Source organism: Pimephales promelas, chromosome 2, assembly GCF_988280905.1.
Source record: "Pimephales promelas chromosome 2, fPimPro1.hap1.1, whole genome shotgun sequence".
Lineage (NCBI taxonomy): Eukaryota > Metazoa > Chordata > Actinopteri > Cypriniformes > Leuciscidae > Pimephales > Pimephales promelas.
Genome location: NC_142770.1, coordinates 42,231,056 through 42,250,986, shown reverse-complemented (window position 1 = coordinate 42,250,986; position 19,931 = coordinate 42,231,056). Strand labels below are relative to the sequence as shown.

Below are 19,931 nucleotides of genomic sequence, written 5' to 3'. Positions count from 1 at the left end.
CGCAGACATTGTTTTTTTCACCATGTCGATGTCATCAACTCCTCCAAGTCTTGTCAAATATGCTTGCTAAAAATAATAACAAAAATTGTCTGTAAGAATAATTATAAAAAACTGACATGGCAAAATATGTCTGAAAATATTCCAGAAGCACCCCCCACCCCCCTTATCTAACTCTGAGGGATACGCTGAATAAGCAAAAGTCACAAACAAAAAAGTCGGCATGTTCCTTTAAGAATTGTACTTGATTGCATTCATATAAAACTCACCAAGGCCGCCCTTTCATTTTTATCTTGCAAACAAGACTCCAATTCTTGCAATTCGTTCACACTGTTGGCTGGCTTTAGAGTATATGCAGTAACATCCGTTGTTCTGATTGCGACTTTTACCAAATCTCTAACATCAATTAACATTTGAAGAACTTTCCTCTGGAATTCTAGGATGAAGGGGAGTGAGAACAGATGTTAATAGGGTTGGGCAATAACTAATTTATACATGTAAAATTAATGTTTTACATTAGCCTGTGTTTACCCCATGCTGCCTTGACGCAGGGCGATATTATTCACGCTGCTAAGCAGCCTGGACACCATGAACCAAATTTTCCCCAGAAATAGGGAATCAATCACAGAACGGGGAGGGAGCACAGGCGCGTTTGATAGATTTACAGGCGTATTTGAGAGACATTCATAGCACCCAATAATACGGCACTGGGCATTCATAAACCACGCCTCAAATACGAGAAAATTAACATGGTTTCCAGACCACGTTTCATTCTCAATGATACGTGGTCTGACGTTAGCCAGGCTAGGGTTACATGGCTTCAACCTAAATACTTGAAGATAAATATCAAATTTTCTTTGATTGGTTTGATATTCTTTAATATATCAAATCGTTTGAATCGTTTGTCTTTCACTGCCAAGATATGAAAGTCTGTAAATGTATCTTACAACAGTTCGACGGCACAATTGTGTAAATAAGAAACTACGGTGACGCATTGCTGCCACATACATTTTTTTTGCCCTCAATTATGTCGTAATAACGAGATCTTATGTCGTAATAAAGAGATCTTATGTTGTTAAAACGATATACTTTTCTCGTTATAACGACATATCTCGTTTTAACGACATAAATATCTCGTTATAACGACATAAAAATCTTGTTATTTCGACATTAATATCTTGTTGTTTCGACATAATAAGGGTACATTGTAATATGCATTAAGCTACATTTAGCATTCTTATAATGAGTTTCTATGGGAGGAAAATGCTTAAATGCTTTGCGTTCATATTCTGGACTCAGCTATCTGATTTTTGTAGTATACTTTATTATGATTTTGGTATTAATAATGCATGGCATGAACAACTATCCGTGAACTTATATATATATATCGCTGCACATTCGTTAAATTCGTAAAAAAATCCATTCGTAAAAAATCGCTGCACATTCGTTAAATTCTGAATTTTGCACACATAACTGAAAACAATTTGTGGATATTGATGTGTGCAAAATTCATATATATATATATATATATATATCCACAAATTGTTTTCAGTTATGTGTGCAAAATTCAGAATTTAACGAATTTGCAGCGATTTGTACAAATAGAGACTGTTTGTGTATAAAATACATTTGTTTTATTTTGTATTAGTGATAATTTGCGCATCCCTTTATTGGGACATTCTAAAACACTTAAGTTAATAAAAGGCTTAACATGGCTTACAGTACTAAGACAGTAATATTAAAAGACCAAACTCGTAAACATCATAATAAGCTATACTATGTGCAAAAAAATAAATGAGCCCAGATGAATGCAATGCGTTTAATTACGTACATGTTAAGCATTTCCCTCCCATAGAAAACCGCTATTATAAGGCTTAACGTGGCTTGCAGAGTCTAACTTATTAATATGATGTTTACTGAGTTTGATCTTTTAATATTACGGTCTTAGAACAGTAAGCCACGTTAAGCCTTTTAATGTTTAAATGTTAAGCGTTTTAGAACATAACTACAATGCGTTCTTTAATTCCCGGTCTTGAAATGAATACAAACCTTAACATAACGGACAGTTTTCAAACCAAACACAGTAAATAATCATACTAATAAAGTATAGGCTATGCACAACTAAATCTGCTGAGCTCAGAATATAAACTCAACACGTTTAATTACACGTTAAGCAAATTGCCGAATACACTCAAATGAGATCGACTCAACATTCAATCGACTCACATTCAATCGACTCAGATTCAACAAATTATCACTAATACAAAATAAAACAAAAGTATTTTATACAACAGTCTCTATTTGTACAAATCGCTGCACATTCCTTAAATTCTGAATTTTGCACACATAACTGAAAGCAATTTGTTTGTGGATATAGTACCCTGATGAAAACATACATTTATCAAGTTCACGGATAATTGTGCGTGCATTATTAATACCAAAATCATAATAAAGTATACTACAAAAATCAGATAGCTAAGTCCAGAATATAAACGCAAAGCATTTAAGCATTTTCCTCCCATAGAAACTCATTATAAGAACGCTAAATGTAGCTTAATGCATATTACAATGTACCCTTATTATGTCGAAACAACAAGATATTTATGTCATTATAACGAGATATTTATGTCGTCATAACGAGAAAAGTAGATCATTTTAACCACATCGTCATTACGAGAAAATATGTCGTTTAAACGACATAAGATCTCGTTATTACGACATAAGATCTCGTTATTACGACATAATTGAGGGGAAAAAATAATATGTATGTGGCAGCAATGCGCCACCGTAAGAAACAACAGAGCATCTTTAAAATCCCTCTTCTGTGCGAGCTACTTCCTTTCGCCAGATTCAAATCTGTAGAATAAACACAATGATGTTATTTTATGTTTAGAGCGAATTACTTTAAGGTATAATGATCCAAACCATGAGTTTTGTGATCCGTTTAAGATCATAGATAGATAGATAGATAGATAGATAGATACATCCAACATAAAGCAGAGAACCATAAGGCTGCAGTCTGGGGGAAAAAGGCAATGCAGTTTCCGTATTCAATACTACTTACTTTCCTCTGACAAAGGAAAGTTTGACCTCTTTAATTTTGGTGTTGAGGCATTTTGGAAAATATTGGAGTTAGCAGGCTCTGATCTCTCCCTGTCCTCATCTGCACTCATGGACCCTACTCTTTTGCTGGACTTATGTGGGCGTCTACTCAGATGCTGGCTGTGGCTTCTCTGTAAATCCCTTTTTCTCCTGTCAATATGAGGGGAACATCAATAAAACAATTTTTTAATATTTTTGGCCACATGTGTAGTGTACCCACAACCTATGTACTGCTTATGTTAACATCAGATCCACATAATGCTCCCACGTTTGTGTTCATGCTCTATTTGATGCCTATTTAAGGCTTTTAACTATAGCAAGAATTAGAATGAAATTAGAATGTATAAGTGTCTTAAGACCAATTTACAGAACACAGAAAAAACCTAAAAACCAGAAAAAAATATTCATCAATAATTTACAATTTCATGCAGGGCAGGCACCAACGTTCCTAGTCATAAGCTTACCTTTTACTGTCCTTTCGGAATTCATTGCGAGATGCTGACATGCTGCATGACCCACTGTCTGAGGAACTCAACCGTCTACCTGACATGAACTCAGATGGACTCCACATATAGCTGTGTGAGAGAGATTTGCTGGGGCTTCTCCTCTGCTTTCCATGTGAGAGGGACTTACTGGGGCTTCTTCCACCATGTGAGAGAGACTTGCTGTGCCTTCTTCTCTGCTTGCTGTGTGAGAATGACTTACTGGGGCTTCTTCTGTCATACGAGAGAGACTTGCTAAGGCTTCTCCTGCCATGTGTTGAGATAGACTTATTGGGGCTTCTTCTCTTAATGAATGATGGGGAGGGGCTGGGGATTCCCTTGCCATGTGATGAGAGGGACCGGCTGGTGCTTCGCTGCTTGGTGTGTGAGGATGACCAACTGGGGCTTCTTCTGCCGTGTGAGAGTGACTTCTTGTTGGGGCTTTCTCGTTCGTGTGAGAGAGTCTTGTTGGTGCTTCCTCCATGTGAGAAGGACTTCTTCTTGGGGCTTCTTCGGTCATGTGAGAGAGTCTTGTCAGAGCTTCTTCTGCCGTGTGAAAGGGACATGCTGGGGCTCATTCTATCGTGTGAAAGGAATTCAGAGGTATTCTTAAGGCTGTATGTGAATGGTCTAGAAGGACTGCTTTGGCTTGGATGGATGGCAGCAATACCCCCATTTTCTACTTCTAAAAAAGAAGAGATGATAATTATGAACAAATACTACAAACTAGGGCTGGTATATATAAAAAAGAAAACTATATCTTGATGTTTCCAAAATTTTTAGGAAAATTCAATACATCTCCATGTTTACGTTTTCTTTTAAATAATTATTATAAATAATTAAGTCCCACCCAAAAAAAATAAAAATAATAATTTAAGTAGAACAGCTATTGTTACAAAGTAAATTCAATATGGTTAAAATTTAAGCATTAAAACATTTTTTTTTTTAATTTTAAAAATTATTTTTCAGGCTGCCCCTTAACAGTTGACTAAAGATTAAAGATAATGCTTGGTCGGCAAAAAAATTGTATTAGTTTAGTTCTAGAAGTGATCTACTCCTTTACAAAAAAAAAAAAATTGTTACATACTTGTTTGCTGATAAGCTTGTGGGTTAGCAACTGCCACTGCTTCACATTCATTTACTTCAGCATCAGGTAAATCACCTGCAATAATAATCATTCAATTCAAATAAAAAAACGAGCACATCTACATTTGAAATAACAAACTTGAGCGTACAAGAGACATGATATGTGAACGAAGAACGGCCCCAAAGTTTTGATAAAATGATAATGCTGCCTAGCTGCTTCAACATGACAGCGCAATGAAGGCTAAGGCTGAATCCCAATTCACCCCTTGGCCCTACCCCTTGTTGTCGATTGTACCCCTTGGCCCTTAAAACGGAGTTACAAGGGCCAAGGGGTTGAAATATTCCCCTACGAAATGGAACAACCCTTCATGAACCCAATACGTCATCAGTCGTCAGCGAAGGCTCTGCCGTTACAGAGTTTGTACAGGATTTCTCCATGACAACAACTGACAATCAGCGCAGCTGCTCTTAACTTTGAATAAACATGATGAATATAACATCCCTTCCTCGAAATGTATGTCTTTTCTGATCGGAAAGGTAATTTATTATACCATTTCTTAATTTAAATGACTATAGAGTTATTATAAGAGTAAATAAAGTGCGTGGTGGAATCATCTGGTGCTAAATTTTGCGATTTCCGTTTGCGATCCATCTCGCCGGTGATTTCCGATGCATTCCGTGAACTTTTCTCTTAGCCCTCCGTTTGGAGTGTGCCTCTGAAAAATCTCCGTTTCGAGGGCTATGTAGCCCTACCCCTCAATCTCAAGAACAATCGGGACACCCTACCCCTAGACGTGAACGCGCAAAACGGAGGGGTAGGACTAAGGGGTGAATTGGGATTGAGCCTAATAGTCAAAGAGCCGATCTTAAGGATCAATATCCTCTAATTAACTATCCTAAGCCCAATCCCTTATTTTATATCAGCTATTTTAAGTGACTCGGATCGGGGCACAACATTTTTTTTGATTGGGACATCCATACTAAACTTTTACTATGCAGTAACTTTCATAGAACAAAATTTAAGTTTAGTATTGAAATAAGACAAGATTTTGATTTAAGTTCAGCAAAAAAAAAGGGGTTGAACAAACACCAACCAGAATGCACATTCTTCTGAACTTTCTTGGGTACATCAGGAAGAAAGAGATCATCTACGAGGAAAAAGGATAATAAATATCTCTGACCTTAGGCTCCATTCAGTTCATATTTATAAGCATCATTGGCAGGCATAAATAATTGATACATTTTAATTTGAAAAATCTTTTTTACTACTATGTCAGATACCTGGGTGCTCACGTATTTGGGGCCCAGCAACAGCCATCATTTCAAATCCATTTACATTAGTGTCAGGAAGGTCATCTGCAATAATTTACATTCAATATTTTTATTTTTAAAAGGTTCAGTCTTACACAAAAGGAAACAACTAAATTCAAAACTTTTCTCATTTATCTTTAGGGCATTTTAAATAGAAAATCAAAAATACCAGAAGGTACACTGAACGCCATGAACGTTTTATGGATATTATTAAAAATGCACTGGCTGTTAACTTAAAAATAAAATGCAGGTGGGGAAAGTTAATAATAATCTACCAACCCATTAGATAGTCAGGATAGCTCTTCTTCTTTGACTTCCTCTTTTCTGGGATCTTTGATGGTTCTTCCTCTGGGCAGCTCAATTCAGCAGTGGTTGTTAAATCATAGTTTTCGCATTCCTGTCTGTTATCTGAAAGACATTGTTTTGCGCAGGTATAATGGAATTATTAATGTTACACTTAATCTGATAACAGCTTGTAAACTAGGGCTGGGTATCATTCACAAACAAATAAAAAAATAAAACAAAAGAAATCTACAGTAAACTATACAGGGAGTATAAACACTTAAAGAACACCAAAACGGTATTCATAATAAAATAGACAGAATCTGATACTTTTTGTTTCACATCAGAAGTGAAAAAGCTTATTGAGATTTACTGGATGCATACATGCTACAAACGTTTGTTCATTCATCAAATGAAAACAGTATAGAATAAAAGATTAAAAGACTAAATGTTATTGGGATTCAAGAATTTATAGCCTACCAGTTCACAAAAAAAATAAAATCGAGAAATTTTTCTCAGCCGTAATTTAAACAAAATAATTACATACCTGACTGAAATTTTACTTTGATAACAGGAAACTTCATCCATTTATCTTCAGGCTCTTTGCAGGTTTTCATGGCTTTTTTCACTCCTTGATCAGGCCAAAACACACAACCATTTTTAACCCAACATGATGGTATGACTCCCTCCATCTCTCCATTGCATTCTCTCCATACAGCTCTTGCCCACATTGTTCTTGTCTTCCACTATACGTAAAAACAATAACGGATTAAAAACTATGACATCTTGTGACAATTGTGCAGATGGTTAAATGGAAAAGGATACTGGTGAAATGTTATTGCCATAACATTTAGTACAAAATATTAGTAGGATTGGGGTTACCTATTACAAATACTAAATTTGTCCAGTTTTGAAAACATGGATTTTAAGAAACCACTTGTCTTCAGATTTCTTCCCCTCTTATTTTGTAAAAACCTTATAAATTTTGCGAGCACCATTTAATACCTGTCTTAAGCACAGACCACTTGTGATCTGATCTTAAAGGGATAGTTCACTTTGAAATAATTTTTTGATATGTTTTATCTTACCTCAAGGGCATCCAAGATGTAGGTGTCTTTGTTTCCACAGTATTTTCAATTTTGACATTTTTCGGTCAAACCTTTGTTGTCTGTCAGGCATATATTGGAGTTTTATGGGGGCCTACCTCAAAGAGCATGCACAGAGAAGTCAAAATTCAACATGATTTAATGACTCGTGAGTGTAAGTACACATTAATGGCCTAAGACACGAAACGAGCGGTTTGTGTGAGAAAACGAACAGTATTTATATAGTTTTTACCTCTTGTTAACAGCTACGTGCACTGATCTGAATCAGATGTCCAACTGAACCGAAATGAACCGTGTCCAGACGTTACGCCGGAAGTGATCTCTCGCGCGTCTACGTCACGCATTGTTTACACAGAGATTTTACCTTTCACTAAACATATTTAGATATACGGGAAATCGCAATGAAAGACGATTTCGATACATCTAAATATGTTTAGTGAAAGGTAAACCTTCAAGAATCTCAGTGTAAACAATGCGTGATGTAGATGCGTGAGAGATCACTTCCGGCGTAACGTCTGGACACGGTTCAGTTGGACATCTGATTTAGATCAGTGCACGTAGCTGTTAACAAGAGGTAAAAACTATATAAATACTGTTTGTTTTCTCACACAAACCGCTCGTTTCGTGTCTTAGGCCATCAGTAGCCACTTTCCGACCAAGTAGTTACAGGAACTTAGTTATAGAAACTGTCCACTTCTAAACAGTTCTAAGAACTACTCTCCGCCAAACTCGGTTTTGCTGCTTGCGTTCGCACTGGCCAAGTGGCCATAGGAACTGGTAGGAGGGGCAACGCAAGCATGGCGACGGTTTTTATAGCGTCATCATTAGACGTAGCGCGGCCACATACAACAACAACAAACCTGCCTTGCCGGGACCTTAATAACGGAGAACGAACGGCGACGTTTAAAGATTATGCTTGAGTTCTGTACAGAGAAACACAGAAGACGAAGGCTCCAGTGTAATATGATATTAAGTAAAATGATGGAAGAAGAAGATAAAAGAGCAGAGCGCAGGAGGCAAACAAAACGACGGGCGAGTTTAGCTAGTATTAGCAATTAGCTGGTTGAATGTGTTATGTTTGTCTTAATCCTCGTTGTAATGTTTTGCAAAAACACACAGCGTATGGCAGACAGCGCGCTACAAGTTCCGTGTTGACTGTGGGCATGACTTGAACCAATCAACGTAGACCTTGGGAAAGGGAACTAAAAAGTCCTCGCTCTAGACTAGGTACTGAAAGAGCTATAGGAACTATGGTCAGAGGAACTAAAAAATCCCCAATTTAGTCCGGTCAGAACACGGGGGAAAAAGGGTTATAGGAACGTTAGGTTCTAGGAACTGCTACAGACACTCCGGTCGGAAAGCGGCTAGTGTGTACTTACATTTACGAGTCATTAAATCATGTTTAATCTGGACTTCTCTGTGCATGCTCTTTGAGGTGGTGACCATAGACCTCCATTATATGACTAACAGACAAGAACGGTTTGATCTAAAAATATCAAAATTGAAAATACTGTAGAAACAAAGACACCTACATCTTGGATGCCCTTGAGGTAAGATAAAACATATAAAAAAATAATTTCAAAGTGAACTATCCCTTTAAATATGAATCACAATAACCAGGTGTAAACGGTGTCAATATTTTTACAGGTGTACACACATTTAAAGTATGAACACCTTCACAGTGAGATATCGGTGTTCGAAATGTGCTTTTTTGTTATAATACAACAAAAAATTAGTGACATCCCTTGAAACAGAACATTTGTGTTAAAAAAAAATTACCATGTCTTTAACACCTCTTGCACACACTTGGACAGTTCTTAATGCTTTTCACTGCCATGAAGCATTGGTATCAGAACAAATCCATTTCCATATGGAAGACAGACAGCTTTCCTTCTCAGGTCTTTCAGTTCAATGAGCTTTCGTTTTCCAGGTCTTCTTTTATCCCTTAGAAGCGCAATGTTTATAAGTTTGGAGTTGCATGGAGTGTCAAAGAAACTGTCTAAATGGTCAAGGTTGTACACCTCACACACACACACTTTATCCATTGTCTTTTCCTTTACAAAGGCAAAACCATCGCCAACAAGAAAACAGGAGTCCTTCTTTTTGGTGGACACAAATGTCCGGTGGAGTGCTGGTGTAATGCACACTTTGGCATTATCCATTTCAGTTATCCGCTTGTAAAGTTGTGTAATGGGTTTTTTTGCATTCCTGACACTTTTCTTCAGCTTTTGCAGATGGTTCTCGAATGGAAAAGCACTTATCTCATTTAGTGAAGTTCCAAAATTCCTAACATCTTCTGCTAAGTGTGTAAGAGAGTGAACATTGTAAGAAGGAAAGATAGGAGTGTATAGCTTAGTAGATGCTTTATAAAAATACATCAGTAGTTCTTCAGCATAGGCAGTATATGCACTCCTAGTGTAGTCATCAGAGTCCAACAGTATGGACATGGCAACAGTCAGTGTCAGGAAGTGTTGGTAGAAGCTCTCAGGCAGCACTGAACGAAGAGCAACAGGTCCAGTGTACAGTAAAAACTGTCGGAATTCAGTTGCTTTCCATCTGTCCAGAACAGCAAGAGACCGCGGCTGTCTGGCAAATTCCCTTGGCAATGTTCCATTGAGGGACTCAAGTTTGGATGAAATTTCACCAATTTGTCTCTGAGAAAGTTTACACTCTCTTGGACCCTGTCTGAGGAAATTCAGTAAGCGTCTAACCACCCCCAGGCAGACAAGATGCATGTAGTCTAAGACAAATGACTGTATGCATGGAAAGCCTATATCTACGAGGGGTGAGTGTCCACATTGGTAAGAAGAGTAGGACTGCCTGTTGAATTCCTCTTCTGTTCTTGATGAAACATTCTGATTGGTGATTATACACAACCCTGTTCACATACTGTCCTTTAATTGTGCATCGCTCGCAACTATTGTATCCAGTGTGCCCTTTTATGCATTTTAAGAAGGCTCTTGCTGGAGCATCACAAATGAATGCATTAACTTTCACGTTTAAGGTTTCATCTTTGAAAGCAATTCCATCTTGTTGGAGCCTAGTAAACTCTTTGAGAAATTCTGACAAGAAATCACTCACAGAATTGGGTTTTTCATTGCCACAAAATACAGCTACAATAAAAGGCTGAAACCTTTTGACACTGCAAAGGATTGGCCAAATCTGGAGATTTGATGACTTGAACAATGGCAAACCGTCTATGTTAAAATTCAGGAGTACATGATTTTCTCTGGAGAACTCATCAGGGTATTGTGAACATATTTTTAAAATTCCTGACTCAAGACCAAAATTCAGATATTGTCCACCACATAATTCCCGTTCTTCTACTTGGCGAGGAGTTCCTAACAGTGTTCTTGCGTCTTTAGGCAGCCGATGACCATGTTTTCTTAACACAGAGAGGAGCTCATCAACAGATTTTCGTGTTGCTTTATTCTGAACAGCCCATTTAGCCAAATCACTCCTCAAATCACTTAATTCATCTGAGGAGGTGTCGGTTTCAGTCCCATGATCACTGTCACTGTAACTATCATACGGCTGGCCATCATGATCATCAGCAAGATCATCGATGTCTGCAGCACCCTCTGCACCATTTTCTCTCTGAAAACTGTTACTGGTCGCACCCAGGTCAGACCCAGTAGCAAAAGAAGAATGATCCTCCTCTGTGTCACTGCTAGACAGCGCTATTGCATGCAATTCAGCATTCTGCCTCCTCCATTTTTTATGATACGCCATCTATGAAAAAAGTATGTATTTTTACTGCCATAACAGAAGGGAAAGACAAAGGTAAAATGTGTTTGAGCACCCCTAGATAATATGATTGATTTTAAAATTTGAATATGCAATACAAATACAGATTTAACTACTGTGACTTTAAAAATATCTTAAAATTAAATAAAATCACTTTTTCTAAAGTAGAATAGTATTCTTTTCAATGAATGATGCATTCTTTATATCTAGCCTTATAACTTATTAACGAGCAGTGAATGCTTTTCTCTTTTGTTGCTTGATCAATATTAAGGACACAGACCACATAGGTTTATTACCCACTTTTTTGGATTTACTTATTTATTTTTACTTCAGTAATAATCTGCCACGGGTCTTCTTTAAAATTATACCAAACTTAAGTCTGTGCTCCCAAAAGTTTGAGTTTTTTAAGTTGATATTTTTGTCCTCTAGCTATAAATAACTTTTTTAATTGATGCACAATGGTTAAGAAACATAGATTTAAGACGCGAAAATGATCAACTTTAGTGATGCACTGTCCGAAAGAAACCGTTCTAGGTTCAGTAGCTAACGTTACTGATGATTCGAGAACCGCTGTACCTGTGCATTCGGTAGTACGCGCATGCTCAGCCTCAGTATCAACAGGTCGTGTTCATCACTTCTCTCAGCACATCAAATCGTGAGCTGTTACTGGAGAAATATACTCCGGGGTATTGATTTATTTCTAGTCGGAGGGACTGTCAAGCATGTCGCTGACTAAAGACGCTAGCTGCTAACTGTTTTGAACGATTCAGTCAGATTTGATGAACTGGTTCGACCGGTTCACTAAAAAGAACCTGTTCATAAGAACGATTCCTTCACGAACCAGACAACAACGAAGATGCAAAAATAAGAAGCACCCATTGTCCTTTAACATTTCATTGGTACGCCAATGGTATATGACGCTTATTATGAAATAAAAAACATTGCAAATTGCCCCCATCTTAGCTTAACGCTACCGAATCACACACGCCACGGCTATGTTAGCATTCATATGGGGAATTAACCATACAAATAAGGCCTAGCTAGAGTTACATAGTGAAAAAAATAAAAGCTTAACGTTAAATTGGCGGTCGACCTAACTATACGTTATTACACAACACTTGTCTCTCTGAAAATCACAGTAGCAACTGCAAAAACACAACGGTGGCAAAAGTAGTTAAGTGAAATAAATGTCGAAACACATTTCCTGACCCTCTGATTTGGCAACCCTTACGAAAATTAACCATGGTTTTTTTGTAGTAACTATGGTTTTTTTGTAGTAACCATGGTTTAACTATGGTTTTTGTAGTAAAACCATAGTAACTACAAAATGAACCATAGTTTAACTATGGTTTTTGTAGTAAAACCATAGTAACTACAAAATGAACCATAGTTTAACTATGGTTTTTGTAGTAAAACCATAGTAACTACAAAATGAACCATAGTTTAACTATGGTTTTTGTAGTAAAACCATAGTAACTACAAAATGAACCATAGTTTAACTATGGTTTTTGTAGTAAAACCATAGTAACTACAAAATGAACCATAGTATAACTATGGTTTTTACAGTAAAACCATAGTAACTACAAAATGAACCATAGTATAACTATGGTTTTTACAGTAAAACCATAGTAACTACAATCAAACCATGTTTTTTTACTACAATAACATTGGTTTAACCATGGTTTTTGTAGTTAAACCATAGTAACTATAAAATGAACCTTGATTTTTGTAGTAAAACCATAGTAACCATAAAATGAACCATGGTTTTTGTAGTAAAACCATGAAAATGTTTTTTATACAGTAACCTATAATATAGTTTTGTATAAGAAAACCATGCTCTTAATAGAATAATCTTAAGGTCATAAATAATTGTATTATTATAGTTAGATAGTACATGTGTGTGTGTGTGTGTATATATATATATATATATATATATATATATAAACCATTCTTCATTTTGTAGTTGGTAAAAAAAAAAACTATAGAAGTGAATGGGCCATAGAGCTACACAATGAGTTTTAAAATCATGATTTAAAATCATGTTATAACTCTAGATGTTTATTTAAATGCCAGCTGCGTGCCTTTGCCGTGTATGGTAATGCGCGTGCGCGTAAACATTCGAGCCGCATTCAAAGACAGGAGCGCGCGCGTCGCGTGATCAGATGGAAACGAGCTCTATGGAAACGAGGAACGTCATCGACAACGGACAAACAGCAAAACCGTCTCTCGCTTGAAAATTTGCACTGCTTTCAGGTAAGTTTAGTTAACAAAATCACACAAATAATAGGTACAAACGTTCCTGACACCCTTCTTACGTGTAATTAATACGCTCTGTTGAATATTTACTTTATAGAAATGGGTTTGTGTCTTCGTAAAAAGTCCGTTAGCATCTCAACCGTTTTCAGAAGAGGTGAGTTACGTTACACTAAACTCTTGTTTTAGCTATAACTTATAAGTTTAGGGTTTTAACCACATCTTTGTGTTGATAACAGTTTTTGATAGTTTTGTTTTGCTGGTATTTGTCAATGGGTGATTGGAAGTAAGCTAATTTATTTAACCTAAAATAATTCACTGTACTGTTAATCAGTGACGTCAGGAGGGACAGAAAAAAAAACCCTCCACAGGGTGTCAAACTCAGTTCCTGGAGGACCACAGCCCTACAGAGTTTAGTTCCAACCCTGCTTCAACACACACTTGCAGTTTTCAAATGAGCCTGAAGGACTTAGCTGATCAGGTGTGCTTAATTAGGGTTGAAGCTAAACTCTGCAGGGTTGTTGTGGCCCTCCAGAAACTGAGTTTGACACCCCTGCTCCACAACAAAGGGGGAATTATTGTTAAATTGTTATTCCAGATGATTATTTCACAATATATATTACCTTAAGATGTGTGTATATATATATATATATATATATATATATATATATATATATATATATATCCTTCCTTGTAGGGGTGTAACGGTACACAAAAATCACGGTTCGGTACGTACCTCGGTTTTAAAGTCACTGTTCGGTACGTTTTCGATACAGCAAAAAGAAAGAAATGCCAGAGAAATTTCCTATTTGTTTAAAGAAAAAATATTTTTAAATAATTGTGGGTTTTCCTAGATCTTGAAACTTTCAGGTTTATAAATGGGGCTCATCTTTGATAAACGATTTGTGAAGCACATTACGAGTAGCGCAGTTTCGTTCTGCTTTCATTACGCTTGCCATTTGATGTTGTGTTGGCCGCGTCAGCAAGAATTTTGCCGGCAGGAAAAATGGTCCAAGCAGTCGTTCGGTTTGTATGTATTCCGAACCGGAAGCCTCAAACCGAAACGGTTCAATACGAATACATGTACCGTTACACCCCTACTTCCTTGTAATACACCCTATGTTCTATTGCAAATCCTTTGTAACATTGTTGGCTCTGTGACACATTGCATGTTCTAGTCTAGAAGATCATCATGCTGAAGTCCGGCTGCACCCCCTGTCCAAGACAATCTCCACGGCTATGAACTCGGTTAGTAAGCAAAACCTCAAACATACAGTGCACTACTGTTCAAAAGTTGGGGTCTGTAAGATTTATGCTTTTGAATGAAGTCTCACACTTTAAATTTTTTTTCAGTGAGACTGTTCTTGAGAAACCTGTGGGATAAATTATCGGCGGCAAATGTTATAATGGTCATAGTTATAATAATAATTAATTTAACTATTATGATAACAGCATATCATGGTCATTGGTATATTTTATTTTATTTCTCTTGGTGTGTTTTTAATTATGTTGGCCAATGAGACAGACACCATACTGTTCAATGCAAAGATATTTATTTATTTTATGTATTTTTTACTGATAAATACTGAAATTCTTTAAAGGGATAGTTCACTTTGAAATTAATTTTTGATATGTTTTATCTTACCTCAAGGGCATCCAAGATGTAGGTGTCTTTGTTTCCACAGTATTTTAAATTTTTCGGTCAAACCATTCTTGTCTATCAGTCATATAATGCAGGTCTATAGAGCCCACCTCAAAGAGCATGCACAGAGAGGTCCAACTTAAACATGATTGAATGACTCGTAAATGTAAGTACACACTGATGGCCTAAGACACTGATCGTTTTCTCACACAAACCGCTCGTTTCGTATTTATATAGTTTTTACCTTGTGTATCCACAGCCACGTCCAAGTGATCTGAATCAGTTATCCAATGTCCAACCGAACCGAACTGAACCATGTCCAACGTTCTGCTGGAAGTGATCACCTGCGAGTCGACGTCACTCATTGTTTACACTGAGATTTCGGATGTTTTACCTTTCACTAAACATATTTAGCTATACATGAAATCGAAATGGAAGACGATTTCGGTATATCTAAATATGTTTAGATCTTCACAGTGAAAGGTAAAACATCCAAAATCTTTGTGTAAACAATGAGTGACCTACACGCGCAGGTGATCACTTCCGGCGGAACGTTGGACATGGTTCAGTTCAGTTGGACATTGCTCAGCTAATTCAGATCACTTGGGCATGGCTGTTATATAAATACTGTTTGTTTTCTCTCACAAACCGCTCGTTTCGTGTCTTAGGCCATCAGTGTTACAGTGCTACTTACATTTACGAATCATTTAATCATGTTTAATTTGGACTTCTCTGTGCATGCTCTTTGAGGTGGTGACCATAGACCTCCATTATATGACTGACAGACTAGAACAGTTTGACCGAAAAATGTCAAAATTGAAACTACTGTGGAAACAAAGACACCTACATCTTGGATGCACTTGAGGTAAGTTAAAACATATCAAACATTAATTTCAAAGTGAACTATCCCTTTAATTCAGGGGATCTTAAAGTTATGGCTATGCTCTTGTTACCAGATGAGATATAGTCGTTTGGCCCTGTGATTCTTCAGGACAAGATCTTGATGACATCCACACTCAGTACATGATGAAGGTGAGTTTCACAAAAGCTGCCACTATCACAAACCAAGAGACAGAACACAACAGGCCTTCATCTATATGAACTCACCCATATGTAAGGATGGGTAAAAGCCGCGTTGTCAAGCCGCGTTCACGCAAATATTTATTCGGGTTCAAATAAATATGGCTGGGCAAGATAAATGCAAGTCTTCCTCTGTGTCGAAATCCTTAGACATCCTTAGAACGAAGATTGTTTTGTTTGCAGTGTGCATCTCCCTCAGACTGTAAACTAAGCTCGGGTGCACCAGACACGTCAGCAGCGTCTTACGTCAGCAGCGGCACTAAACACAGATTGACAATAGAACCGGAAGACAATATAATGCTGAATAAAGTCATAGTTTTTGGTTTTTTTGGACCAAAATGTATTTTTGGCCAGATAGTGCAACTGACCAATAGCAGTTGAGTATTCCAGCTTGTATGTTAATGTGGTGTGTATTCTTCTCATTTTAGCTCCTGCGTCCATTTGGGCTGAAGGTCGAGACAGAACCAACCCAAAGCTGGACTGTAACCTACTGTCATATGACAGACTTCATACTGACAACTACTGGCGTGGATGCGGCATCACATGTTTTTCAACAAAACCTTTTTCACCTAGAATTTAAAGTGTGGATTAGTCATCCCCCATCCCTCCATGTCTTCATCTCTTGTGAGTGGATATCATTTAAAACATTCTTAAAAGAACTCCTCAATTTCTTCTGAATTTATAGTATTTATTGTTCTTGTCAAGTAATATTGCTGTAATCCTGTTAATGAATGTACAGTATAAATTGCAATCACGCTTGTGTTGGACAGGTGTGGTTCACAGGTTATAGACATTTTAGAGGAGGTAGATGCTGTGTATTTAAAGGTGTTCTAAGTCATGTTTATTTGTACTATCTTATTTTTGTATATAAATCATTATTACAGTGGAACAAATTGCTATTTTTTTATTTGTAAATTAGAAACTGATTTTTTTTTTACCATTGTACAGCACCACTTTATCACCAATAATGTTTTATAACTTTGTAGTCAAATTATTGTTTTATGTCACATGTGAGAACAAATGCAAGTTTATATTTTCTTTCAGATTATGTAATTTTTGTAATAAAGTCTGTATCATAGAATGATAACTTCTTTCTGTTGTTATTTTGTAGGTGTTTGTTGTAATTGAATGGCTTAAATGTAATTCAAGATAATTTAGTAAAACTGCAGTTTTGCTGTAGTATTACTACAATATTACTGTAGTAGAACCATGGTATCAAAACCATGGTTTTTAAAAATACCAGTTACTACAGTCATGGTTACTATGGTTTTACTGTAGTATTACTACAATTTTACTGTAGTAAAACCATGGTATCAAAACCATGGTTTTTACCAGTTACTACAGTCATGGTTACTATGGTTTTACTGTAGTATTACTACAATATTACTGTAGTAAAACCATGGTATCAAAACCATGGTTTTTAAAAACCATGGTTCGCACCAAAATACCACGGTTACTACGGTCATAGTTACTACTACAGTTTTACTATAGTAAAACCATGGTTAATTTTCGTAAGGGAAACTGTAGCGCTAACATTCGTGTTTCAGTCATACAACTTCACATTATAAATTAACGTTAACTTACCTTCGTCGTCGAATCGCCTCTCTTGTGTCCTGTCCTGTTGAACTTGAGACACCTGAGCAATCTTGCGCGAAATATAATTAACTAGAAATATGGGTAAATATCTGGGTGAATATCCAAATAATATAACGTTAATCTGCTCCGACCGAGAAATATTTGCAAAGTCAAATGCTGTGCTCACGTACAAGTCGACTCAAATAATAACGGACGTATTTTTCAAACATAAATAGGCGCGAACATTGTCATTGGCCAGTTTGATGAATGACAGACAGATTAACCAATCATGATCAAAGCAAATAAGGTTATAACCAATAGGAATTGTTTCAGTGGTAAAGCAGCGCAATGTTTTATAATATTTAATATCAGAAGGTTCATAATAAAAAATTAAAATGATTATAAAATAATAAGAAATAATTTATTCTGTACATACATTATTGATTCAATATAAATCTTAAAAAAAATCAAAGTTGATTTCTAAGTGGGTTTTTTTTTTTTTTTTTTTTTACCCTTTTTTAACCAGCATCAAGGTGGTAGTTTCAACATTGAAACAACTGACATTATTTCAACCATATTTCAACGTTGAAGGTTGATCATGTACTGGTTGTTTTTCAACCATTTAACATTAAACGTTGTATCAACGTTGTTTCAACATTGAAACAACAACTGACATTATTTCAACCATATTTCAACGTTGAAGGTCGGTCGTGTGCCGGCTGGGTAAATGCAAAGTTTTCTGAGCCTTGACATTCTCTGTCTGATTAGATTTCAGAATTATTGAAGTAGCCTAAATTAACTTTTCATCAATATTCCATTTCATTAATCATTACTTATTGTTTCCTATTGATATTCCTATTGCTTTTGCCTGTATTTCTACTTTCAGATGAGAAACAAGCAAGGTGCGTCCGATTGCGTGTGCTGTTTGAAGATCCAATGACTGAAATTCACCTGCTCTTTTATCAGTCCACGCTGATCATCTTTACAAACTTCAACCTTCTCTTCCAACGTCAAGACCCCTCTGTCTACCTACTACATGACCAAGTATGAAACATTCAATGTTGCAAGTCGTTAATATTACAGATTATTACTTGGGACTTGAATCCTTATTTCTGAGCCATCCCAACTGCTTTGCTTAAAAGTAAGTAGAATAACATTTTTGTGTTTTTTGTTTACTAAAGATCAGGTTTTTCATAAAGAAACTGATGTCAAAATTCCTGAAGCCAGGAGCTTTCAGAACAGTTGATGTGGACAGTGTGGACATCATGAATGAAGAGAACCAACTCCCAGGTCAGTATGAGCGCACAAAAGACAGTTATCTTAACACTTTGTTGGCTGGTCTTAAGTTGCTCATGGTGATCAATTGTGCATTCTGTGATGCCTGTAGATTCACAGCTTGGCATTGGCTTCACAACAAGAACCACTTTGAACAGACTCCTTGAAGCTGGTCATGTCTCCCCTGAGGCTGTTAAGAAGTTCCACATGGCAGCAAGAAGTTTCTTCATAAGATCAGTGGAGTATGCCTTATCCAAGTTGCCTCTGAATGACCACGTGCTGCAGTATGCCAAGTTTGTGGACTTCAAGCAGAAAACGGATGTTGCTGTGGATTATGTGCAGTACTTTGTTCAAAGGTATCCATCCTACCATCATTATAGTGGAGAAAAGGTGGAATAAGTTTAGGAGTTGGTATACTAGTGATGGTTCATTCTGTTTCTCTAATGTTTAGGTTCAATCATCTCCTGCCATATGATGAGCTGAAGGAACAAGACCACTTAAATGATGAATTCCTGGAGTACCAGATGATGGAAGAAAAAGACATCCCTGATGCCATCTGGAGAGATGCTGTTGTCAGAGAGAGTGCAGATGGAGAGTACCACAGGATGGATCGAATTTGGGCCTATCTCAGCACTGTGAAGAACCGCATAAGTTGAACCCTACGATTCCCAAGACTGGTAACGGTTGCACAGCTAGTGTTGATTCTGCCACATTCTAACGCTGATGCTGAACGTACCTTCTCTGTGGTTGGACTGAACAAGACAGACACACGGAATAAACTGTCTCTTGATGGCACACTTTCATCCATTATGTCCATCAAAATGAGCGACATTGAGCCCTGCTACAAATATGAGCCCCCTGCTCAGATTATTAAAGATGCTAAGTCTGCCACAACCCGTTACAACAGGCCAAACGTCAGTGTTTAAGAGAAACCATTCGAAATTCTGACACGTTCTCATATTCAGTTTATTTGTTTTAGTTTACAAGGCACTT

At 36.9% G+C, this 19,931-nt stretch overlaps 1 protein-coding gene, 1 long non-coding RNA gene and 1 pseudogene across 5 annotated transcripts; 2 read left to right on the top strand and 1 right to left on the bottom strand.

The window, feature by feature from the left end:
* Positions 1–8,853: 8,853 nt before the first annotated feature.
* LOC120489303 (uncharacterized) lies at positions 8,854–17,321 on the top strand. Of its 4 annotated transcripts, XR_016147325.1 has the most exons (5): positions 13,208–13,366; positions 13,467–13,523; positions 14,545–14,618; positions 15,965–16,040; positions 16,517–17,321. It is a non-coding gene; the product is annotated as an uncharacterized LOC120489303 (long non-coding RNA). The 4 variants fall into 4 exon arrangements; XR_016147326.1 differs by lacking the exon at positions 13,208–13,366 and having other exon boundaries at positions 13,403–13,523; positions 14,545–14,614; positions 16,517–17,320; XR_016147324.1 differs by lacking the exon at positions 13,208–13,366 and having other exon boundaries at positions 13,403–13,523; positions 16,517–17,320.
* LOC148997435 (uncharacterized) lies at positions 9,184–11,098 on the bottom strand (annotated as a pseudogene).
* A 1,736-nt stretch (positions 17,322–19,057) lies between the features above and the next one.
* On the top strand, positions 19,058–19,931 carry LOC148997434 (uncharacterized). The gene is made up of 2 exons (XM_089122707.1): positions 19,058–19,294; positions 19,390–19,931. The coding sequence occupies exons 1-2, from the start codon at positions 19,146–19,148 to the stop codon at positions 19,592–19,594; spliced, it is 354 nt and encodes a 117-aa protein (XP_088978833.1). The 5' UTR covers positions 19,058–19,145; the 3' UTR covers positions 19,595–19,931.

Excerpts from the sequence above, each read along its gene's own strand:
- LOC148997434 (XM_089122707.1), top strand. The coding sequence starts at position 19,146 with ATGGCAGCAAGAAGTTTCTTCATAAGATCAGTGGAGTATGCCTTATCC. Across the intron at positions 19,295-19,389 it reads GTGCAGTACTTTGTTCAAAG|GTTCAATCATCTCCTGCCAT; the intron begins GTATCCATCCTA and ends TCTAATGTTTAG.